The sequence below is a fragment of the Salmo salar genome, chromosome 20 (genome assembly GCF_965601325.2).
Source record: "Salmo salar chromosome 20, fSalSal1, whole genome shotgun sequence".
NCBI classification, from domain to species: domain Eukaryota; kingdom Metazoa; phylum Chordata; class Actinopteri; order Salmoniformes; family Salmonidae; genus Salmo; species Salmo salar.
Genome location: NC_138310.1, coordinates 10331116 through 10357976, shown reverse-complemented (window position 1 = coordinate 10357976; position 26861 = coordinate 10331116). Strand labels below are relative to the sequence as shown.

General features: G+C 41.2%; 1 protein-coding gene across 3 annotated transcripts in view; it reads left to right on the top strand.

The window, feature by feature from the left end:
* The window catches only part of LOC106580141 (EGF-like repeat and discoidin I-like domain-containing protein 3), a 314416-nt gene that overhangs the window by 190331 nt on the left and 97224 nt on the right, over positions 1 to 26861 (top strand). For all 3 annotated transcript variants that reach the window (XM_014160860.3, XM_014160861.3, XM_014160859.3), the window contains 2 exons: positions 5347 to 5460; positions 16927 to 17108. In XM_014160860.3, the coding sequence (XP_014016335.3) occupies positions 5347 to 5460; positions 16927 to 17108 (296 nt within the window). The remainder of the gene's footprint in view (positions 1 to 5346; positions 5461 to 16926; positions 17109 to 26861) is intronic.

Below are 26861 nucleotides of genomic sequence, written 5' to 3'. Positions count from 1 at the left end.
GCCAGCGTCTCCAATTGACACCAATGATTAGCAACAGTTCCTTCAAAATAATTCACACCCCTTGGCACATTTTCTTGTGTTACAGCCTGAATTTAAAGGTGTGATATGCAGAAATTGCTACTCAATTTCCTGGTTGCTAAAATTCTAATAGTTCACCTAATTTCAGTTTGTGACAAAACAAGTAATCTATAGTGTAGAGAATTGTTGTACTGTTTATACTGCTTTGAAATGTCTTTTCAATAACCAAAAATATTGTATTTTCAGCTGTTTGAAGCTGGTGTACAAAACTTAAAGAACAAGATGCAAAAATAAAACGTAAGAACGGGAAGCATACAAACAGTGCATGTAGAACAGATCTACCACTTCTTAGACTTGCTTTCAATGAGAATGACATATCTATAACTTACATTTCTATGTGAATTTGTTCGGCCGCCCAAAAAGTTGCATATTGCAGATTTAGATTTTTGGTCAATGGCCCACACACAATGTTCCATAATGTCACAGTGGAATTAAATATTCAACCCTTTTGCTATGGCAAGCCTAAGTAAGTTCAGGAGTAAGAATTTGTTTAACAACTCACATAATAATATGCATGAACTCACTCTGTATGCAATAATAGTGTTTATACCACAGCGTTGTGGAATGCTCGTTTCTGATTGGCTAGAAGGGTATTCTAATATGGACATTAAAACCAGATAATGGGACAATTGGAAAAGATATTGGCACACCTTGCATTAATGACGCAATAAGAGCCTACACATGCAGACCGTACTTGCTACAAAGTTGCAGAAAGCTAAACCTACAACTACACAAACCGAATTTGGATTCAGTGTAAATGCAGGACCAACGAGGAAAAAAGTTAGCTAGATTTGTTTTTTTTCAGAGAAAATTTTTATTGGAGCATCTGAAGACCTAACGTGGTGAGTGATGTACATTAATTTCTCTGGTCCCTACTGTTGCAGTAAGTGGTGTTATGCTGTCAAAATCCTCCCACATTTCTAGTTTGTCCAGCTGTTTTCAGCAACTGATTTCGGTTGTCATATTGGCAGGTTTGCAAGCAACAAACTATTTAGCTAGCTGCTAGCCTAGAGTTTGATATGCAATGCGATCTCCTCGTAATGAACAGTGTCGAGTGTCTTGACGAGAAGGCAAACTTCTCTTGCTATGCCAGGAGAAATCGGGAATTATCTGCTCATTGTTATGGATGTATCCAAATGAATGGCAATAGAAAAAAAATACTTTGCTGTTATTCTGGCTGCAAGAGGTTGTGACTGTGTTAGCCGTAGCTAACTGGCTAACTAGCTAGCTAGCTAGCAAGCGACGGATAGTAACTTTGCCAGCGAGCATGGCAACGGAACATAAAGAACAAACGACTGGGTCGCATCCATAAATATCGAACTAATCGAATGAACGACTGGGTCGTGTCATTAGCATCCAAAATATGAATAAGTATGAATTTTCTTATAATGATGACAATATAAACAAACCAAAAAAGTATTTCTACAGGTAAACACCTATCTGTACATTACTTTTCAGAAAAATGAACCCAGCAAAGAGATTCATCTCCGCCTAGTCCCTCTGTGTCGTCTATTATTTCCAGAACGGAGGCATTTATCCCTTACTTAAAATTATTTTTGAACGACTACATCATCTCTGTACCCCACACATACAAGTATCAGTAATGTCCCGCAGTCTAGCAGAGAATTTAAAACATAGATTCAACCACAAAGACCAGGGAGGTTTTCAATGCCTCGCAAAATAGGGCACCTATTAGATTGGTAAAAAACAGACATTAAATATCCCTTTGATCGTGGTGAAGTTATTAGTTACACTTTGGATGGTGTATCAATACACCCAGTCACTACAAAGATACAGACATTCTTCCTTACTCAGTTGCTGGAGAGGAAGGAAAACGCTACTCAGGGATTTCACCATGGTGACTTTTTAAACAGTTATATAATTTAATGGCTGTTACAAGAGAAACAGAGGATGGATCAACAACGTTGTAGTTACTCCACAATACGAACCTAATTGACAGAGTGAAAATTTGAAAATATTCTATATCAATGCACCCTGTTTTCAACAAGGCACTAAAGTGGGGCAAATCTAACACAACACATCACTGAGTAACTGCCTCCTTATTTTCAAGCATGGTAGTGGCTGCATCATAGTATGGGTACGCTTGACATCGGCAAAGACTGTCTTTTCCAGGACGAAAAGAAACAGATTTGAGCTAATCACAGGCAAAAAAAAAACTGACACTGGGAGAGGAATTCACCTTTCAGCAGGACAATAACCTACAACACAAAGCCAAATCTACACGAGTTGCTTACCAAGAAGATAGTGAATGTTCCTGAGTAGCCAAGTTACAGTTTTGACTTAAAACACCTTGACAGAGCTTGAATCATTTTCCAAAAAATAATGAGTAAGTGTTGCACAATACAGGTATGCAAAGCTCTTATGAGACTTACACAAGAAGACTCACAGCTGTAATCGCTGCCAAAGGTGTTTTCCCCTGTTCAGAGAAATTAGTAATTTAAAACTTGTTCGGTTCATGTCACATTATACATATTGACATTACCAGGTTCTGACCACTAGATGGTGCTGTTCCTGCTATTAGTTTGATATTACATATTGAAGGGATAATTCATCCAAATTTTAAAATTACAAATTGGTTTCCTTACCCTATAAGCAGTCTATGGATACCAATGCATGCTTTGGTTTTGTTTACCTGGTTACGGTTTCAAATGCAAACTTTTTAGCATTTTTGGTACAAATCCAATGCAAGTCAATGATACCTATATTAGCATGTTTGCACTTCATGTCCAAATTATATTATGTAACTTCATTGAGTTAATCAATATTTTTATACTTTATAATGACATGAACCGCAAAAATGTTAATATAGGTACCATTACATTGGATTTGTGCCAAAAAGTTAGCATTTGAAACAGTGGCCATGGATTGCTGTCATCATTTCTACATAAGGTCTACGTATAGAAACCAATATGTCATTTTGTAATTTGGGTGAACTATCCCTTTAACGTTGAGGGGAAAAACATCTTTACACTTGTCCTACCTAATAGCAGGAACAGCCCAATCTAGTGTTCAGAACCTGGTTATACCAGGATGTATTATGTGACATAAACCTAAAATCTTCAATGACTAATTTCTCTGAAAGGTAAAAAAAAAACATCAGCAAATTCGCTGGGAATACATTACATAGTATGAAGAAACAATACTTCAATACTTCTCCATACTACTTGTCAGACATAGAAAACTGATACTGTATACTGGTTGTTGGTTTAGGTTGGCATGGGGTCTGGGGGGTCCATTGGTGTCTTTCTAATTTATTTTGGGATTCCTCATGTCCTACTCATTGGTAGAAAAAAGTTTGTTCCAAATGTGATGCTGGGTACTGTATTTATTGAATATTACATGAATTCTATCAATTCAAATGGCCAATTTGGGTTCAATCAATTAGCTTAATTTCTCAGAAATCGAATTATATTGCAACAAAATAATTTCACAGCAATGCTAGTCTAAAGAAATGATTTTAGAACAATCTGAGATGGTTGGTGTCAATATCCTCTTTCTTGTGCTTATTTGAGGTGTATCGACCCATACTCTACTGTGTGTCTCAGCTCTGGCAGTTCAGCTCTTAGAAGTCTGAGCAGTCAGGTCTGTTTCATGTCTCTCCGTCCCATCCTCACTCCCAAAGTTTAAAGAGGGGAGTATGTCACCTCTTAAGTGTTATCAAAGAGTTGTGAACCCTGAGGTGTGATTTGATCAGCCTAATTTGTGCTGCAGCTTAGAACTCCACAACCCCCTACTTACCTAAACAAGGCCAATACCAAAGACTCTCTGTAGAGGCAGTGGTGAAAGTCCTTGTCTTTCTCACTTTGGACATACAGTATGATCCAGATGATGATATGCTCCTCAAAATATAATGTTCTTTCCTTTGTTTCCCAGCGGGATGCATGTTCTAGCAGATTCTGCTCAGTTATGGATAACTTTTCCTGATTTATTCCACTGCTTGACTTCTTACCACCGTCAGGTTGAGAAAGTTGATCCCCGCAGGGATGTTCTCGCCGTAATTACACACATCATATGAGTGGTGGGCTACTTTGGTACTCTGTAGGTCTACATTTGCTCCTTAAAAATAATGGTGGATATATGGCAAGTGTGCATATATGATGTCTGGAACATTGTCAAGGTAGCACATGAAAACGTTACATACCACAATGGACATAGGGCTTACCCATGTGGTTGTGAAGTTTCTCAACTTTCAGAATGCAGTATTGCATGCGTTTTTCAACAGTCACGCTGCTAACATTCAGAAATAGACAGAAAACCCTCATTTGGAGTTTTGATTGTATGCTGTGGACTTGGACAAATGCCATCAGCTGATTTGAGGTAATGCGTGTGATTATGGATATGTTAGATCCTGCACTTAGATGTTGAAGACAACATCTCAGAAAGATGAAGCATCCAAACAGGCTTATATTTTAATCATATTTGAGTTCTTAAGCTTGCAGAGTATGTTCCATATTCATGAAGTCAGTGTGTATATTCTCTGAAGAGTAGGGGCATGCTTTAGAGTGGGATTAAGTGTCTTATTACTCGCTTTACTAGAGGGGGGAATAATGGGTATATTGCCAAATTTCATTCATGCCAAGTTATGGTTCTTTTCAAAATCAGATGCAACATTATACTTGTGTTCATGAGGCTGTCAGAATGTCATAAAATAGGTTCCTTTGTGAGATAGTACAGTATATCACAAAACACATCCTATTCTCAGCAGGACACATGTTATTCTTAGCAGGACTTGGTCCCATACACTAAACAACATCCGTAACAGATTCCAGACATAGAAAACCGAGACTGTGGACAAATGTTGATTTTTGAAAGGAAAACACAGTTTGCTGATTTCGATCTGCCCCAAAAGAACATGATGACTGACTTTGATCACTGTTGAAGACGAATACATTCCTTACATTCCTTTAACACTTATTGTAACCTACTTTCTTCACATTGCATTGCTAATCTCTACATGAGGATTGGTTTAGTAGCCTGCTATATGTGTTTGTTGAGTCCCAAACCTAAATTGGTGTGTAGCATTAACGGTCGATCCCAGGAAACCATTTGATTTATTAGATTCAGGAAACCAGCCCGTCTGTCTCTGTGAAAGCATCTTGTGGGAGACAGAATCAACTAACAAATGGATCAAATTCAATACATACTCCCCACCAATGCATGCTAATGAGAATGATGTCCTGCTAATTGCCAACATGTGTGCTTCAAAGAAGTTAATGTGCCTCTTTTCTGTTTTCTTGGCTCTTGCAGATGTTAACGAATGTGAGAAAGAACCGTGTAAAAATGGGGGCATCTGCACAGATCTGGTTGCCAACTACTCTTGTGAATGCCCTGGGGAGTACATGGGAAGGAACTGCCAATACAGTAAGTGCTGTGTCTTTCATAATCACCCTTGCCTGGCTCTTCTGTGTACAACTGATGACGTTGGTAGCTTGTGCTGGCAAACAGGGCAAGAACGTTCTTTTATTTCGTGAGGACTTTAGGTAATGGGATCGTTCTATCTCCATCTCTCTATCCATCTTTCTGTATCTAAATCCCCAAGCGTCTTCGTATGTGTGCTGTGGAGATTGTTGTCAGGATTCAGGGTTGTTCAAGATGAGACTGACTTTGACAAAAGCTCCTACATGATTGCAGACAATCAATGAGGAAGATGTTGCAAGAGACACACACACATGCATACATATTCTTAACCTTACCCAGACATCACCAGACATATTCCCTGTGTAGGAACAGGCACAATCTCTTATAGTTACAGCAATGTGCTAGTTTTGAGTAGTCTGGTGGGAGCTGAACTGAATATTTTATAACTCAGACATTGGAGCAACTTGTGCCACCGTCTAGCAGAGATTTTGTAAAAGAGAGGGAAAAGATGTTGCCAGAGAATGTACAATATGCAGTCAAGTACAGCTGCGGTGTTTAAGTATTAAAGTTGTCATTGAAAACGATAAGTCCATACACATTTATGCATAATCGGTCCTTGTGCTATAATTTACCTGTAGAGTGCAATCTTCTATTATTGTCTCATATTGGATCCATATCTTACAGTATGATCATATACTACATAATTTCACAATGTGTGGCTATGAGGAATGTTTGTGCTTTAGTTTGATACATCTTGCCATGACATCACAACCAACACATGGATAAACCACTCACCAAAAAAATGTATGACAAAGTCTTTCCCAGAAAGGTCATACTGAAGCATAGTTAATGCTTTCCTGGAAGAAGACTAATAATTTCCTTCATTTCCTGTCTCTTATTTTGTGGCAAGTCAAATAAGTGAACTCACTCATTAACAATTATCCGGCATATCCCCCTTAGCATTGCTTATTCATAGCAACCCCTTCATATCAGTTATCAGAACATAGTTATGCAACCACAGTTATGAGTTCAGAGATGAGTACCTACTTATTTGATAAGCATCAATATTGGAAATATGGCACCACAGTTGATACCATTTCCACCAGTAATGTTTGGTCTCTTTGACGTATTCAGAGCTCAGTTCTGATTTCTGATCGGTATTTTTTTTGTTGTTGAATGATTACGCACTGATTCAGGAGCAGACAAAATTACTTTTTTAATCAGGCAAGGGTTGGGAGCCTTGAACTGTTTTTCAACCTGGCTTCTGTGCTTCACCACAGCCATTGCTGTGAAGAAAGTTGTTTGAGGGATTAATTGAAGTCTGCACATGCCAGATAGCAGAGTCCTTTTCCAACAGAGGGAAATATCACTACAAAGTGCCTCCGCATTTACAGTCTGTAAACAATTTAATCTAGATATGCTCCAGAAAATCATCATAATGTCCTTATGTTTGTATTTTGTAAAGGCCCGAAGTGTGAAGGTTCTTTTTTTACCTTATCATCATGACATTTTCAATGTCTGAACAATTTCTATGGAGCAATAACTTTTGTGTTGTAGAACATTGTTCTTGTGCACTTCAACCCATTGAAATGGGAAATAAATGTAATTGTTGCTATAGATATTTTGTCTGAATAATGGTTGGCAGTAGAAAACTCTTACAATGTCTGTGAACTGTTTCATAAAACACATCATGGAAATCCATGGAAAGTTCGATTTTACCATCTGATACCATGTCAAGTCCTGAACAATTCTGGTATTGTGATACACATGAGGCTGCTGAGGGGAGAACGGCTCATAATAATGGCCAGAACGGCGCAAATGTAATAGCATCAAACACGTGGAAACCATGTATTTCATGTATTTGATACCATACCACTAATTCCGCTCCAGCCATTGCCACAAGCCCGTTTTCCCCAATTAATGTGCCACCAACCTCCTGTGATTGTGAAGCATGCTGAAAGGAAATCCAGAACAAATTGTTTGAAATACATATAATGCATGTGAATATACCAATCCATAAATCAGTGGCAAAACACAAGGGCTTGTAATTCTAAATCTATCAGGCAATCTTCATCTGTTGAAAAGTAATTATTGGAAATGAACAGTGATACTTGTCTGCGATTTGACAGCACACATTTACTCATGCCAATGTCATGGGGCAACCAGAGTGTCAGCCAATGTATTCCTTCAACCCGACCAAGGCAGCTTTCATCGAGTGCAAACCCTGCCTTTGATTTGGATGAAAACTGGAGATCAGACGAAGACTGGAGGTAGACAAAGACCAACTAAATGCTAGTCAGAGCTGTATGGAGGAGAGAGAAATTAGCCTACTGTAGATGGTTATTTGCTTATTTCCATGGCTGCACAGAATGAGAGGACTGCTCACTGTCTCTCATCATCTTCAAAAGTGGCTTGTTTTTCCAAACCCTGGAGCTTATTGGCTCAAAGAAACCTTGTTCGTTAGTTAGGCCATTTCTGGATATTAAGTCCGGTTTATTCTCACTGTTAGCACCCTGCTGTGATTGTCTCTGTGTAGCCTCAGGCTAATAGCTATATCACCAAGCAACTGTTACTGCCTATAAGTATTTTTGGGGATGTCTTGCGTGTGTCATTCAATAGGACCAGGGGTGGTTTATCTCAAGCAAAATGAGTGTAAGTGAGTTAAAGGACTGCCATGAGGATTGGTGAGAGTTCAGTAGGGACTTAATCACGCTAGTGAATGCCCACTGGTATGGTGTGTGTGTATGCATAGGTGTGTGTGTGTGTGCGTTCATCAAGTCAGTGGGTATTCACAGTAAATGAGTAAAACATAATTCTGTGTGTGTGCAATTTTTCTTTTTACAAATCCACATATCAGAATGTGTTTGCTATTCTCTCCCCATTCCTCCAGTCTTTCTTCTCCTGAGTATTTGTTGCAGTTACGTTCATTTCAATGTGGCTCTAATTTGTTGCTGCTGTAGGTAGGCCTTGTGGGAGATGGATTCAGCTGTCACATGATAGCGACGGTGACATTAGTGACGTGTGCTGTCGGAGGGGCTGATGTATGCACAGGGGGCAGCAGGCCGAGGCCTAGGGCTGCCAACCACAGCTGCTCTGCTCTGACGGATGCACGGCTGGCAGACAGCTCATTAAAGATGCGCCTTCATCCCGACAAGGTGATCATTGTCACAGAGTTGCGTTAGTGTTGTTATAGTGTTGCTTCTACAGGATTGATAAAGTGTTAGAGCATTTGCTAAGGCTTAGTTGCTACAGTGTTTTTCAGTGTTATAGAATGGCCCCGGCTCGGAGGGGGGCGGTAAACTGAACTAGTTTTCTGGACAGGCATTATATGATAAGGACATGGTTCAATGTACATGATGCTGCTAGAGATTCCCTGACAAGAGTGTTTTACATATGTACCCCTTTCAAAACAAATTGAATGTCCTTGATTGTGTGGTAGGAGAGAGCAATAGATAGGTAGTGAGACTTTTTCGAACAAACTGTTTAGCATTTATGTTTACAGGTGTAAAATATGTTTAGTCAGGAAGATACTTTGTCATATAGTGTATGTGGACACCTGCTCATTGAACATCTCATTCCAAAATCATGGGCATTAATATGGAGTTCGTCCCCCGTTTGTTGCTATAACAGCCTCCACTCTTCTGGGAAGGCTTTCCACTAGATGTTGGAACATTGCTGTGGGAACTTGCTTCCATTCAGCCACAAGAGCATTAGTGAGGTCGGGCACTAATGTTGGGCAATTAGGCCTGGCTCGCAGTCGGCGTTCCAATTTATCCCAAAGGTGTTCGAAGGGGTTGAGGTCAGGTCTCTGTTCAGGCCAGTCAAGTTCTTCCACACTGATCTCGACCAAATATTTCTGTATGGACCTCACTTTGTGCACAGAGGCATTGTAATGCTGGAACAGGAAAGGACCTTCCCCAAACTGTTGCCACAAAGTTTGAATCACAGAATTGTCTAGAATGTTATTGTATGTTGTAGCGTTAAGATTTCCCTTCACTTGAACTAAGGAGCCTGAACAATGAAAAACAGCCCTAGACCATTATTCATCCTCCACCAAGCTTTACGGTTGGCACTATGCATTCGGGCAGGTAGCGTTCTCCTGGCATTGGCCAAACCCAGATTCGTCTGTCGGACTGCCACTGCTTCCGAGTCCAATGGCAGCGAGTTTCACACCACTCCAGCTGACGCTTGGCTTTGCGCATGGTGATCTTAAGTTTGTGTACGGCTGCTCGGCCATGGAAACCCATTTCATGAAGCTCCCGACGAACAGTTATCATACTGACGTTGCTTCCAAAGGCAGTTTGGAACTTGGTAGCAAGTGTTGCAACCGAGGACAGACGATTTGTACGCGCTGAGCTTCAGCACTCAGTGGTCCCGTTCTGTGAGCTTTTGTGGCCAACCACTTCGCGGCTGAGCCGTTGTTGTTCCTAGACGTTTCGACTTCACAAAAACAGCACTTACAGTTAACCGGGGCAGCTCTAGCATGGTTGAAATTTGACAAACTGACTTGTTAGAAAAGTGTCATCTATGACGGTGCCACGTTGAAAGTCACTGTAAGGCCATTCTACTGCCAATGTTTCTCTATGGAGATTTCATGTATGTGTGCTCGATATTATACACCTGTAAGCAACGGGTGTAGCTGAAATTGCTGAATCCACTCATTTAAATAGGTGTAAACATATACGTGTATATATAGTGTAGTTCGCATCAAGCATCACACCAATTTACCGTTGTACTTTGAAAATATCACACAAATGCACTGATTTTTCTCAGTGTAGCTTCATGACAAACACACAGTATACCTTAAAATATTCAATGTCAGATATGACAAAGTGCCCTATTATAATCAAAACATTAGATAAGTTTAATTGTGCATCTGTGGTCACAAAACTGACTCTGATATCCGGTATTGAAATGGCATTTAAATTAGATTTCTCATGATTACATTGCATGTAACTTATATTAGCTATATATTAGGACTAATAACAAATTCCAGGTGCCGATATTAAGTCATACAATGAGGGAAAATCAGAGTACGAGAAGTCAGAAATTCAATAATGAAAGAAATAAGCCTCATAAAACAAGTTATTTGTAGTGAAGATGAAATAACAAAATAAAGAGAGTGATGAGAAAAAAAACAAGGCATATTGTTTTGACATTATTGAACTCTGAGTCAGGAACGCAGCTCCGGAAAAGAATCAATCCTTGTGAAAACTCATCATGAAAATACAGTAGGTGTCATAAGTTTATTCTGTGATGTGCTTTTCTTTGATTCCACCCAAACCGTATTTTGATTGAGGAATGAAAGGATGAAGAAAAATACAGAATTCTATTATATTCTCTGGTCTGGCATAACAAGATTTAGATGGTTTCTGCCAAGTACCACCGAAAGGCAGCCTTTGGTAAACATTAGTATTCATTGCCAACCTGCAAATGGAATTGGGATTATATGTCAACACAATGGTACTATGGCAATGCTTAGCCATCACTTTAATACTAATGTTTGATAAGACAGCAAATATATTTCTTCTCCCCAAAGAAAGTTGGGTTATTTTGAAACAACCCTTTTCCATCAATATTTTTCTGATAGTAGAAGCAGAGGACCAGGCAAAGCTGACAAGAGCAAAGATGTAGGTTGAGATTCCAGACTTAAGCAAGCACAAAGGCCTTTTGAGGAGACAGACATCTCCCACTTGCCACTATACTCATATCTGCTTTTACAATGAATTGACCTTCTGGCGGGCCAGGTGAAGTTCTTAACATAGTGCAACTAATATACAGCATGACCATGACCATATTGTACATAATATACTGTCTTCTCAGATGTTTGAGGATGAGTGCAATACAGACATGGCTGCAACACACACACACACACACACACACACACACACACCTCCCTTAGGACAATCTTCGGACATCACCGGCACCCTGCTCGCCCAGCTACGTTGTTACAGCAGCTGGATCTGCTCTTGGTGTTGTTTTAAATGTTGCCATTGTGTCTCCTACTGTGTTGTCACATGGTGAGAGTGGTCTCCATTCTTTCCAGGCTACACAGGTTCACAGTGTTTGCCCAAAAGGTGAAGGTCACATCACAAACTTTGATGACTGGTGCTGCAGGCTAACCCTGTGGGGTAGAGTTTCGTGACACATCCTATTGGCTAGGGGAAGCACTGCCCAAGGCTAGTCTTCTAAAAAGTGGACAGTTTTGTCAACATGCTGACCAAAGTCAGTAGACATCAGTTAGGCATACTTACTGTGACCAATTTAGTATATCTTATCTCACGTAAGTGTTAAACTAAGATACACTGCTCCAAAAAATAAAGGGAACACTTAAACAACACAATGTAACTCCAAGACAATCACACTTCTGTGAAATCAAACTGTTCACTTAGGAAGCAACACTGATTGACAATAAATTTCACATGCTGTTGTGCAAATGGAATAGACAACAGGTGGAAATTATAGGCAATAAGCAAGACACCCCCAATAAAGGAGTGGTTATGCAGGTGGAGACCACAGACCACTTCTCAGTTCCTATGCTTCCTGGTTGATGTTTTGGTCACTTTTGAATGCTGGCGGTGCTTTCACTCTAGTGGTAGCTTGAGACGGAGTCTACAACCCACACAAGTGGCTCAGGTAGTGCAGCTTATCCAGGATGGCACATCAATGCGAGCTGTGGCAAGAAGATTTGCTGTGGCTGTCAGCGTAGTGTCCAAAGCATGGAGGCGCTACCAGGAGACAGGCCAGTACATCAGGAGATGTGGAGGAGGCTGTAGGAGGGCAACAACCCAGCAGCAGGACCGCTACCTCCGCCTTTGTGCAAGGAGGAGCACTGCCAGAGCCCTGCAAAATGACCTCCAGCAGGCCACAAATGTGCATGTGTCTGCTCAAACGGTCAGAAACAGACTCCATGAGGGTGGTATGAGGGCCCGACGTCCACAGGTGGGGGTTGTGCTTACAGCCCAACACCGTGCAGGACGTTTGGCATTTGCCAGAGAACACCAAGATTGGCAAATTCGCCACTGGCGCTCTGTGCTCTTTACAGATGAAAGCAGGTTCACACTGAGCACATGTGACAGACGTGACAGAGTCTGGAGACGCCGTGGAGAACGTTCTGCTGCCTGCAACATCCTCCAGCATGACCGGTTTGGCGGTGGGTCAGTCATGGTGTGGGGTGGCATTTCTTTGGGGGGCCGCACAGCCCTCCATGTGCTCGCCAGAGGTAGCCTGACTGCCATTAGGTACCGAGATGAGATCCTCAGACCCCTTGTGAGACCATATGCTGGTGCGGTTGGCCCTGGGTTCCTCCTAATGCAAGACAATGGTAGACCTCATGTGGCTGGAGTGTGTCAGCAGTTCCTGCAAGAGGAAGGCATTGATGCTATGGACTGGCCCGCCCGTTCCCCAGACCTAAATCCAATTGAGCACATCTGGGACATCATGTCTCGCTCCATCCACCAACGCCACGTTGCACCACAGACTGTCCAGGAGTTGGCGGATTGTAACGGATCTTCTTAGAGAAGTGGAGGAGTCAGGCGCAGGACACAGGGATGAAGGTAAACCAAAACGTGTTTACTAAAATTATTAAATCCATCTTCTCTTAAAAATACATAGTCTGGAGAAAACACTTCCAACTACACTAAACGGACAAACAATCACCGACAAGACAAACAGGAAATGCAGAGGTTTAAATAATGAACATAATTAGGGAAACTCAAAACAGGTGTACACAATAAAGACAAAACCAAACGAACAGTGAAACATCGATCGGTGGCAACTAGTAAGCCGGTGACGTCGACCGCCGAACGCCGCCCGAACAAGGAGAGGGGTCGACTTCGGCGGGAGTCGTGACACGGATGCTTTAGTCCAGGTCTGGGAGGAGATCCCTCAGGAGACCATCCGCCACCTCATCAGGAGCATGCCCAGGCGTTGTAGGGAGGTCATACAGGCACGTGGAGGCCACACACACTACTGAGCCTCATTTTGACTTGTTTTAAGGACATTACATCAAAGTTGGATCAGCCTGTAGTGTGGTTTTCCACTTTAATTTTGAGTGTGACTCCAAATCCAGACCTCCATGGGTTGATAAATTGGATTTCCATTGATTATTTTTGTGTGATTTTGTTGTCAGCACATTCAACTATGTAAAGAAAAAAGCATTTAATAAGATTATTTCTTTCATTCAGATCTAGGATGTGTTTAAGTGTTCCCTTTATTTTTTTGAGCAGTGTATATTGTTGTGTGTCATAAACTGTCTGCATGCTATGACAGAAGCGGGGGGTTGGATGGTTTGAGTCCGTGGGTGGCCTGGCGGTTGGGAACGTTGGACCGGTGGCCGAGAGGTCACTAGTTCGGGTCCCCAAGTTGGTTGGGTGGGGATCTGTTTATGTGCCTTTGAGCGGGGCGCTTGACCCTGATTGCTCATGTGGGTCGCTCAGGATGGGGTTGTCTGTTAAATGACTGGAAGTAAATGTTGAGGGGCTTCACTGCAGGGGCAATGTGTGTTTTTAAAATTCAATAAAAATAAATCAATAAATAGAACATTTGATGACTAAGTCGGGCAGTATTTGCTGTTGATGTGCATAGTCCTTTTTAAACATCAGAGACTCACATTGCTCTGATATAAGATCCAGCTCAGTTTTAAATGATCTCCTAACTGCAATAGAGGTTCAGAGAATACTAGCTACTGTGGCCAACTATTGGCAGCAGAACATCTGAAGAGAGAAGACAGCTTTGGAATGAATAACCGCACCAAGCTTTTCTAGGGTAGATAGAACAACTAAATCAGTCAACAACATTGTTTTAGCCACTAATAATGGACTGTATCTGGCATAGCCAAAGATTTAAAAAAAAATAACCTTATATGTTACCTGTTGAATGGAAAAAGCTGGAATACTTTCTAATTAGTACAAATTAAAACAATGTTTCATTGTTTCTTTGTTATTAGCCACTCAGGCAACAATATTTTTAACCCTGTGACTTCCTTTAAAAATGCAAACGTTTAAGTGTGGTTTCTCCCAAGTCCATGTGATATTCATGTTGGTCATGCCTGCATGAAAACGTAAGTGTTAGCCAGAGAGGGGTGGGTGTTTAGGGGATGCTTAGTCGTTGCTAGCTTTTAACTTACCCAGGTTTACAAATGTATCCTCAATCAGACGTGCTATGTCAGTTAAAGAAATACTTATCTGTAATTATATGCAATTATGTGAAGTGGGTGCCTGATGGAAAGTATTCATTACAAACTAAGCATACGAAGCAGGTCTGAAAGCACAAGACACCTTTATGCTTGAGCCTAGCTCAACGTCAATGACATGCTGGTTTGTTCGCCTAAGGAGAGTGCCATAGTTAGCTACTCAGCAGTGTTTTTGCCCAGCGAGGCTGTTAGTTGGGAACGCTCAAGGACGTTGTTTACAGAGGCCTAAAATATGCTTTGCAAAGCAGTGTCATAACAGCCTTGTTAATGCCCCACTGAGCAAAACACTCTAATGGCATTAAAATTACATTTTGTTTGTCACATGCTTCGTAAACAACAGGTGAAGACTAACAGTGAAATTGTTACTTACAGGCCCCTTCCAACATTGCAGAAAGAAAAATGGAAAAAGAATAGAAAGATATCACGAGGAATACATACACAATGAGTAACAATAACTTGGTTATATACACGGGGTACCTATACAGAGTCGATGTGCAGGGGTATGAGGTAATTGAGGTAGATGTGTACACGTGGGTAGGGGTAAAGTGACTAGGCAACGGGATAGATAATAAGCAGTGGCAGCAGCATAGGTGATGAGTCAAAAGAGTTAGTGCAAAGGTGGGTACAGAGGAAGCTGTGGAAGAGGAAGCTGCCCCCTTTTACCTCTTCAAGTCCTCACAGTGGTCCTCTTAACATGAAACACAAGGGCGGATGGTTGAGATGCAGCACATTGAATTGGTCTATTTTGAAAAGAGAAAAACATTTTGTTTTTATTCAGTAAGTCAGAAGATTGTCAATCTCCTATTATCTACTTGCATTGACTTTATAAAGCGTCTGTAATTTGTTGTGGAGTTGAAATTAATGAAGACTCATGTCTATAGCACAACTACTTTTCTCCAGATAGCACCAATAGATCCAAAAACTGACAGTTGTTATTGCTACATGGTCATTCCAAATCCTTCCATTCCCATGGATATCAGATATCACTCTAATTGACCACAGAGTGAGGTAGGTGAAATCTAATAAACTGTTGTGTGATTTGAGAACAAACCAGATGTCTTTGCACACAGACTAGCTATTATACTAAGTCTTATCTAGAATAGTAGGTGCTAAACACCTGCCATTTGAGGGCTGTTGTGCAGCTATCGAAACAATTGCTGTTAATGCTTCCACTTAAAAGTACTGATGGAAGAGCAGCCAGAATTTGCCATGTCTTGGCAAACAGTTACTCACTGGGATGGGCATGTGACATATCTACCTCTCTTTATAATGAGACTTTCTAGGAATTGTTTGATAATGGTAAATTACACCATTGACAAGGTGCACATTATAGCGGGGGCACGACAAAAATAAGCACTCCAAGTTCAGCACAAAAGGCCTTTTATCTTTGAAGGCATTGGCAGAGTTTCAAATCCACAAATGTGGCTGTTAAAAGGCTGCTATTGTAACTGGAGATGCTGCTTAGCAGTTCCTAAGTAGGAAGAAATAAGGCCTGGAAAAAAAGCTGAGTGCTCTGAAAAGGATTTTAACACTTTGGATGATTTCATTAGAGCCGTTTTTGTGTCATGCCTCTCCACTTTAGCTCTGCAGCCTTGAAGGTAAAAACTGTTGCAGTCTGTTGACTGTTGATTATGTTGTCCAGACAGAATAGTCGGAGCTCCTTTGGAGCCAGTTTGAGGGCCCTCTTTTTGGTGGAGGACTTGGAGAAAAGACCCATGGCTCCTGTGCATGTGGATGGCCCTGTAATCACGGGCTGCAATGAGAGAGGGCTGTGTCATAGTGGAAACATTGAGGATGTCTTGGCTATGAACTGGAGCAGCGAGAAAAGTTTGACGAATACAAGTCAAAGTGACCTGTCTCTTAACGACATCAAGGACAGGATTTCCTTGAGAGAGAGCAGCAATAAAGATACAATTTCAGTTAGCGGAGGGAAAGACACAGTGTCAATGATTGAGACTCTGCCTGATGTAACGGAGGGGAGCCCAACCAAGGAATACATCTTGTTCATCTCTGAGACAGAGATGGACTACAACAGAAAATCATGGACAGAGGAAGGAACAATGAAAAGCAGCACTGTTGTAGAGAACCGGACTGTGGATGATGAGATTATTCTGATGAAGAAAGAATGCTGCCCCTTTGGTACACAGCTATACATATCTGTCTTGGTGCATATGTGTATGTCTGTAACTCACTGGACAGATATGTGTGAAAAGTATGGTTGCATACATATTTTATCCTTCATCTAACCTCATACATATATATGTCTGTCCTCTCAGAATGCTCTGGACCACTGGGCATGGAGGGGGGCATCATCTCCAACCAGCAGATAACAGCCTCGTCCACCCACCGTGCTCTGTTCGGCCTGCAGAAATGGTACCCCTACTTTGCCCGGCTCAACAAGAAGGGCCTGGTCAACGCCTGGACGGCTGCCGAGAACGACAGATGGCCCTGGATCCAGGTAAGACAGATACCGGCCGGGAGACACGAGTCACTCAGGTTACTAGACAGAGATGAATGTGTCTACAAAAACCGTCGCACCAGAGAGAATGTTGATCTGATAAGTGTGTGTACATCTGAATATTGGCGTCAATGCAGTATTAACTGGAGTTTAGGAAGTTGTGAATTATCCCTCACTGTCTGAAATGTATCTGTTTGGAGAGTTGAAGGGACTTTGGTCCTAATTGAGGTCCTTTACAGTTAATTAGTGTTTCAGTTGACTGATTGGGTTAACTGGCTAATTAACTGAGCACTGGACAAAAAAGCTGTTGGTTCTGCTCCTGTGTGTGTATTACCAGTGATGTTACGTTTGATACCAGAGCTCCGAGGTATGCGTCGAAATCGCTACGCAGCTAACTTCAAAGCAGTGTGCAGATGTGGGTATCGCTTTTCAGAAGTACGTCATCAATGACGTCCGAAGCTTCGTTTGATCACGTGCTTTTTCAAACCATGTGTTACAAAACGCAAGATCCCACAGATTTTGCTGTGGTGCTGGTGCTTTCTTCAATTCCAAGCTGCTTTCAAACACTGACCTCTACTGAACACCGTACATTACAAATATAGGTAGGATGTTGTTCAAAAAGTTTCACCTGACCGGTAGCTTAGCAGGTAGAGTAAGGAACTATGGAACATTCAGGGACGTGATGGTATGTGGTCGATTCGCTATGAAAGCACGCTATCTCGATTTTATTAAAAAATAATGTTTTATGTGAAATGACACTTTCTGCACTGTTGTTCAAATATTTTGTTTTATTTAGTATAGTATAATAAGCTTCTGTCTTAAGCATCCTAAATAATGCCATAGCTTCAGTTTTTGAAAAATATTCAACTTGAATGCAAAAAAGGGAAACGTGATGTAAGCTGCGAACCTGGTATTCCAACTGATTATAGGCTACTAAAGCCAACAACTTACCGCTGCACCACAGTTTTGCTTAAAACAGTGGAGAAAAAAAAAACGTCTCTGATAATCAAACGCTGCTATTTATGGCTGACCAGCAGATGTGCCTAATGTACCTTGTGAACAAATAATGAAGCTCCAAGAAATGAAACGTTTTTCAGTACAATTAAGTGAGCGCACCGTCTTCAGAAAGCCTCAGTTTCCCATCACTATGTATTACCAGTGGGGTTGCTAGAGTGAATCACAGCACGTATGTGATATACCTCTGAAGTTTTTAGTAAAATACAAATACATACCCTTCACTCAGACATACACACTTCTCCAACGTTTGTCTCAGAGGGGCCAGTTCAGAAATCTCCACTCTTCAAAAAAAAAAAGCTGCTAGAACCTAAAAGGGTTTATTCGGCTGTCTCCATAGGAGAACGCTTTGGATAACCCTTTTTGGATCCAGGTAGAACACTTTTTGGTTCCGAACCTGGTATTCCAACTGATTGTAGGCTACTAAAGCCAACAACTTACTGCTGCACCACAGAGTTTTACTGTAAGGGTCTGAGTGTAAGGGTCTGTTTAGTTGGAATTGTATTAGCAACAATGGGTACATTACACTGTGGGGATATTGAAAGCAGTTAGTGATAGGAACTCCCATTGTCTCTTACACAATAGAGCTGTGTTATATCTTTTTTCACCTGTTATTTCAAATCAAATCAGTTCGTGTGATACCTTGTGCCGTTGGCTCTGGAACCCAGTGTAAATCTTTCCGGGGAATCTCTGACAACGAGCACATAAATGAGGACCCGAAGATGGTGTGATGAAATTGAATTAGGCCCGCAGTACAGTGAGAGGCTGTAACTGGCAACACTGTGTTAATTCCTAACAGGTTAAACAACAAACACTATCAGGGGTTGCTCACAGAAACAGAGCCAGGCGGAAGAGAGAGAGGCGGAAGAGAGAGAGAGAACGTGTCAAAGAGCAAGAGGAGGGGAGGGTGTAGAGAAAGAATGATCCAACTACATCATCTGAGGGGAGAGGCAGAGTGAGAGAAGACAGAGACATGTGGAAGGGAAAGGTGAGAGAAACAGAGAGCAAAAGAAAAGCAACCAAGTGCATGTAGTGTATAAGGAAAATCAGATATGAATCACTGAGGCGGTTTGGTTGGCTTTAATGACGCCACGTGGGATGATGATGTGGATTCTGGGAGCGCTCTGGGTTTCAGGAGAGGGACTTCTTGGTAATTGGGACGTGAGTAGAGAGGTATAGACTTCTCTCAGCGCTGTGGAGTTTTAGGCTCGTGGGCGGTGTGTTCTGAAAGTGTGTGAGTGCCTTTGTATGTGCTTGTTTTCTCATCTGAAATCAGTTTGAGGGTTAGAGCTAGCAGCCCTGTCGTTGTTCAGGTATAACACCCCTGCTCTGCGTGTTTGTCTGTTCCTCATGTGGATCTATAGTTCTCAATAGTTCCTGGCTCTGCCCCCAGCCCTGTAATACTGAAGACCAAATCAATCATTCAGACAATGTCATACTTTTAATAATACTGAAATAGTGTACATGTACCCTACAGTATGTGTGGCTATACACTTCCATGACATAGATTGACTAGGTGAATCCAGGTGAAAGCTATGATCCCTTATTGACGTCACTTACTAAATCCACTTCATCAGTGTAGATGAAGGGGAGGAAACAGGTTAAATGATTTTTAAGCCTTGAGACAATTGAGACATGGATTGTATATGTGAACCATTCAGAGGGTGAATGGGCCAGACAAAAAATGTAAGTGCCATTGAACAGTTATGGTAGTATGTGCCAGGCGCACCAGTTTGAGTGTGTCAAGAACTGCAACGCTGCTGGGTGTTTCACACTCAACAGTTTCCCGTGTGTATCAAGAATGGTCCACCACCCAAAGGACATCCAGCGAACTTGACACAACTGTGGGAGGCATTGGAGTCAACATGGGCAAGCATCCCTGTGAAACGCTCGACTCCTTGTAGGTGTTCCTAATGTTTCATGCCCTCAGTGTATCTTGAAGTACAATAGTTAACGTAGGTGCAGCAAAAACTCTTACTGGGATTATCATATCTCATTATAGTATGAACAAATGTGAACAACAACAATTAAATGAAGTAATAATATGATCAGTCAAGTTTACAGTTCAGTGCTGACTTCCTCTACACACTAAGATTTAAACTACTGCCTAGAAACAGCGTTCACATTCTCAACATGAGGTGTCTACTAAGTCAGCTGGACTAATCAGCCTGGCATGAAAGCGTGTTCTTAATTCTGACAGGAACACAGTTTGCAACCAGTACTTTCTGACTCTGAAGACTATGTGCCGGAATTACTACAGCCTGTGTGAATGACGCAGTGTCAGCGCTAAGGGTGAATTAATCAAATTATACAATTGAATAATATATATCAATATACACGTAGGACCTAATATAGAACCCCCCCCCCCCCAAAAAAAAGAAAATTGCCAACTTTTTTTTAACACTTTAAGAATAATAAAAAATATTGATATTGAATTATTATTACATTCTAAAATATGTGAGAATAATTTGGACATTGCCTGACTTAGATTGGATGCATGCATGCCAATTTGTCTGTAGCCTATATTGCCGACGCAGGCACACATAATAAAGCCATGAATAGCGGTAGCCTTAATCTCACCTTTTGAATCTCAGCATCGCTCTCTCACAAAAACTGAGAAAAAAAATGAATCTCATATTATTATAAGGGAGCGGGAATTGGATACAATAATTATAAGAACTTTTCGAGCACCAAATTGAGGAAATGTTCTGAGTTTCAAGGTAGACCTATTCCAGTACTTGAATTTCTCAACTCCAAATTGAAGTTTGAATAGACTACTTCAAACCCCTTGTTTTGTTTCAAGTTGCAGGTGTAACATGGAAGACAATTATTTGTCATGTCATTTCAGTACCAGATCATATTGTAAATAAGCCTCCAAGGCTTAGAATTTTTTTTGCCATTATATCCTAAATAATTAATAGGAATAGCATTGGGTTTTGTGCAATAGTCTATCTTACAAAATTGCACACACTAAACTTGGTGTCCGATCCGAGGCACACAAACATAAGAGAACATAAACATTACCTTGATGCTTTCTCTGTTAAATCTAACGAGACTCTGCTGTAAAGCAAGCAGACAACAACAGGTGATCAACCTCAATTCTCTAGGATTATTAGATCCAATATGGATCCAGGCACAATTGTCTTCACGAATGGACATTTCTCGGGAACCCCTTTATTTTCCAGTACTTGGTCTGTTGTTGCATTGCATTTGCTGTCACAACATCTGTTCATCACTTGACTATCATTCAGAAAATTCCTTTGTGGATCAGATGATAATGTGTGAAAATATAAACTGCAAAAAAAAGAAACGACCCTGTCTTTCGAAGATAATTCGTAAAAATCCAAATAACTTCACAGTTCTTCATTGTAAAGGGTTTAAACACTGTTTCCCATGCTTGTTCAATGAACCATAAACAATTAATGAACATGCACCTGTGGAACGGTCGTTAAGACACTAACAGTTTACAGACGGTAGGCAATTAAGGTCACAGTTATGACAACTTAGGACACTAAAAGAGGCCCTTCTACTGACTCTGAAAAACACCAAAAGAAAGATGCCCAGGGTCCCTGCTCATCTGCGTGAATGTGCCTTAGGCATGCTGCAAGGAGGCATGAGGACTGCAGATGTGGCCAGGGCAATAAATTGCAATGTCCGTACTGTGAGACGCCTAAGACAGGGCTACAGGGAGACAGAACGGACAGCTGATCGTCCTCGCAATGGCAGACCACGTGTAACAACACCTGCACAGGATCGGTACAGCCGAACATCACACCTGCGGGACAAGTACAGGATGGCAACCATAACTGCCCGAGTTACACCTCCATCAGTGTTCAGACTGTCCGCAATAGGCTGAGAGAGTCTGGACTGAGGGCTTATAGGCCTGTTGTAAGGCAGGTCCTCACCAGACATCACCGGCAACAAAGTCGCCTATGGGCACAAACCCATCGTCGCTGGACCAGACAGGACTGGCAAAAAGTGCTCTTCACTGACAAGTCGCGGTTTTGTCTCACCAGGGGTGATGGTCAAATTCATCGTCGATGAAATGAGCATTACACCGAGGCCTGTACTCTGGAGTTGGATCGATTTGGAGGTGGAGGGTCTGTCATGGTCTGTCACAGCATCATCAGACTGAGCTTGTTGTCATTGCAGGCAATCTCAACGCTGTACGTTACAGGGAAGACATCCTCCTCCCTCATGTGGTACCCTTCCTGCAGACTCATCCTGACATGAACCTCCAGCATGACAATGCCACCAGCACGTCTGGGACCTGTTGGATCGGAGGGTGAGGACTAGGGCCATTCCCCCCAGAAATGTCCGGGAACTTGCAGGTGCCTTGGAGGAAGAGTGGGGTAACATATCACAGCAAGAACTGGTAAATCTGGTGCAGTCCATGAGCAGGAGATGCACTGCTGTATGTAATGCAGCTGGTGGCCACACCAGATACTGACTTTTACTTTTGATTTTGACCCCCCTTTGTTCAGGGACACATTATTACATTTCTGTTAGTCACATGTCTGTGGAACTTGTTCAGTTTATGTCTTATTTGTTGAATCTTGTTATGTTCATAGAAATATTTACACGTTAAGTTTGCCGAAAATAAACGCAGTTGACAGTGAGAGGTCGTTTCTTTTTTTGCTGATCAGTACTGATCACCTTGAGGTTTTTGTCATCTGGAGCGTTCTGTCATGAAACAGGTGATTTGTGTGATATAAGTGAACCGACTCTATGCAGAATAGTCCACAAAGTCTGCAATGGTAAATATGAATTGAAAGACAATTACAGCAAGTTCCCTGATGCTGCTGCCCAAGCCAACTACAAGATAGAGTTCTATGAATATGGGAACTTCCCTGGAGTCATTGTCTGTATAGATGTATGTCATATTCCCATCAAGTGTCTCTCTACAGCAGATGCTGAGGAGTACAGGGATTGTAAAAACTGGTTCGCAATAAATGTACAACATTGTTGCACGTTGGAATGGTGCAAATCATGAGTAATGCACAAACAAACTTCTTGTTCACCCCCTATCTTCATGCAATAGGACCTGAGCAATGATGGTAAAACCAAGCTCATATCCACACCAGATGTGTAGTGGAGTGCATATTTGGTGTATGGAAGAGTTGATTCCAGTGTCTCAGAAAAACATTGCGCCTTCAACCAAGAAGATGCTGCGTTGTCATAATTGCAACAGCAGTGCTTCACAATTACCTCAAACACCATGGCTGCCCAGATCATCGGATTGAAGATGAGGATGACCCAGGTGACCCAGATGTACCCAGACATTGGCACTGGTGCTGCTTCATGTTTCTCTTATCCTCTTTCGTAACCAACTCAACATAAAAGATTTGCATCTTCATATCATGCTCTTCTTTTAAATATATTAGTTTGAGCTCGTTAACTTCCATGGCCAGTTTTTCATGCATGCGCATCCTCTTTGTCTTTGTCCTCTGGCCTGGGTTAGTGACCCAATCTACCCTCCTGGCTGCTGCACATGTAGCAAGCTGACCTTCAGCCGGTCTTATCCCCTCCATGCTATGGTGATCATCTGTCTCTACAATAATGATTGCATTGCTGCATTAGAGAACATTATTTCTTCAAGAGTTGAGTTCATTACATAATTGTATTATGGGTGTGCAAGAGATGACTGACATTACATATTCCCTGCAGTCCTGGGATGGCACATGTGGAGTGAATGTGTCCTACCAAATGAGAATTGGAACGGTCCCCCAGTTGAACTGTCCAAATGGTCATCTTCAGTGATACCTTCCAGGATTTGCTGTCTATAAATTATCAAAGTCAATGAGTCCCCCAACTCGTCTGCCACCAGTATTGAAATGCTCCCTACCATCAACAGCATGTCTTCTTTAAGTTACATTTCATGGTTTTCCACAGGACTTAAGGAAGACAATATAGAAAGTATATTAATAATTATCTTTGATATGGTTTGTTATATTTCTGACACACAAATACATTTAGGCTCCACTGTGTTGTGTTGCACAAGAAAACTAACATTTCAAAGTGACTCTGATTTGTAAAAGTGGGCTACAGTATCTTACCTTTTTGTTTACTTTTTCATTTGAGTTGAATTCATTACAAATTGTAGTCCGGACATTCTTTTTCTATTGATGAATAATGCTGTTTTTTCTCAGTAATTGGGTTCACATTAAGATGTTTTTTTCAAAGTCATTGAAATTTGTTGAAAAAAAAACGTTTTACCTCTGTCAATTGTTTGGTTAAGGTGACTTAGTCCAATTCGACACAATGCATATTTATTGGTGTCCCTTCTTAGGGATAGCCCCCTTTTTTCAGTTTTCACCTAAATTACATACCCAAATCTACCAGCCCGTAGCTCAGCCCCCTGAAGTAAGGATATGCATATTCTTGGTACCATTTCAAAGGAAACACTTTGATGTTTGGGAAAATGTGAATTGAATGTAGGAGAATATAACACAATAGATCTGGTAGAAGAAAATACAAAGAAATAGCCAACCTTTGTTTTTTTCCACCATCTTTCAAATGCAAGAGAAAGGTCACTGTTATAGCCATCACTCTGGTTGTAATTCAGATAGTGTCCACAATATGGCAGCAGTGTATGTGCAAAGTTTCAGATGGATAACTTGGAGTATGACTGATCCCAAGGTACATTTGGGCAAATCGTGAAGGAGACATTTGCATTCATATTCCATTTTTTCTGCAAGAATATCGTCAAATATACTTGGACTATGATTTAGCTTTCCATGTATTAGTAGCCATATAAGTTCAACATTTGCATAACAACCAGTTTTCATAACTTCAAAACTCTGAATATCCTTATAATTTTTGTCCAAAATGAAAAGGCATGCTGTCGTACAAGGTTAGAAGCTACATTTTACAACATATACATGGTTTACATATACTCCCGTAAAGCCCAGCTCATTGGCTATCTAGCTAGTTTTGTTTGACCCCGATTGGTGCTTATTTGACAAAGATACAGTCGTTCAAGTGATGGCCGCCCGCGTCATCGGCGTGTCATAAAGGCGTTGCTCTCTGACCAAATAGGGTGTCCTATAGGATATACTACACCCCTAATGAAATAGTGAAGTCTTGCTACCTTCTAGGATCTCTGAGGAATAGATACGGACGTGATTTCACTCATTGAAACAACATTTAGGGTGAGATTTTCAGATTCCTTTCTTTGCAAATTAAACAAGTGGAAATACAAAATCTATCGTGCATGCTATATGGACCTTTTTAAGATATGAAAAATGATTTTATGTAACAAAACAGCACTTCATGTTATCTCTGGGACCTTTTGGAATATGAATCAAAGCAAGATTTCAGATTTCTCCAATACAAAATTAAATCTAGAACCGGCTTACAATTTCGCAACAAAGCATCCTTCACTCATGCTGCCAAATATACCCTCATAAAACGGACTATCCTACCAATCCTTGACTTCGGCAATGTCATTTACAAAATAGCCTCCAACACTCTACTCAGCAAATTGGATGCAGTCTATCACAGTGCCATCCGTTTTGTCACCAAAGCCCCATATACTACCCACCACTGCGACCTGTATTTTCTTGTTGGCTGGCCCTCGCTTCATATTTGTCGCCAAACCCACTGGCTCCAAGTCATCTATAAGTCTTTGCTAGGTAAAGCCCCGCCTTATCTCAGCTCACTGGTCACCATAGCAGCATCCACCCATAGCACGCGCTCCAGCAGAAAATGTCACTGGTCACCCCCAAAGCCAATTCTTCCTTTGGCCGCCTTTCCTTCCAGTTCTCTGCTGCCAATGACTGGAACGAACTGCAAAAATCACTGAAGCTGGTGAGACACAGATCATTGCACCTATACATAGCCCACCCAACTTCCTCATCCCCATTTTGTTATATTTTTTTTGCTCCTTTGCCCCCCAGTATCTCTACTTGCACATTAATCTTCTGCACATCTATCGCCCCAGTGTTTAATTGCTAAATTGTAATTATTTTGCCGCTATGGCCTATTTATTGCCTTACCTCCCTAATCTTACCTCATTTGCACACACTGCGTATAGACTTTTCTATTGTATTATTGACTATACATTTGTTTATTCCATGTGTAACTCTGTGTTGCTGTTTGTCGCACTGCTTTGCTTATCTTGGACAGGTCGCAGTTGTAAATGAGAACTTGTTCTCAACTGGCCTACCTGGTTAAATAAAGGTTAAAAAAAATGTAAGTACACATGTCACCTTCAGAGGTGAATTTATCAAATCTATCCCGGTGGAAACATTTTTTTTTTTTGTTAGGAGCTCTCCTCAAACAAAAGCATGCCATTTTTTCGCAGTAATGGCTGCTGTAAATTGGACAGTGCAGTTATATTAACAAGAATTTAGCTTTCAGCCAATATAAGACTATGTACTGACATTTGTTGTTACTCTAAAATCTGCGATCTTGACATAACGAGCTGCGTGATTTACAACTGTCCCGTTGATGGAACGCTGATCCTTAAGAGGATCCTCAGGTCAACACCAAATGCACAATGTTAATCTAATTAGGCTTCACAAAGATTAACTGGTTTGTCCTTATTTATCTTTGACTGGGACTCCCTAGTCTAGTACTAGTTAATCTAAAGGTCAGTAACATCTCAGAAAGCCTTAAAAAAAATCTGGATTAATTTAAGTAGAATTAGCCTTATCCTGACATAAATTAAACTCTGTCCAGGAAACCACCCCCAAATACACATCCAAAAAGTATTATGCATAATTATTGAAGAACCAC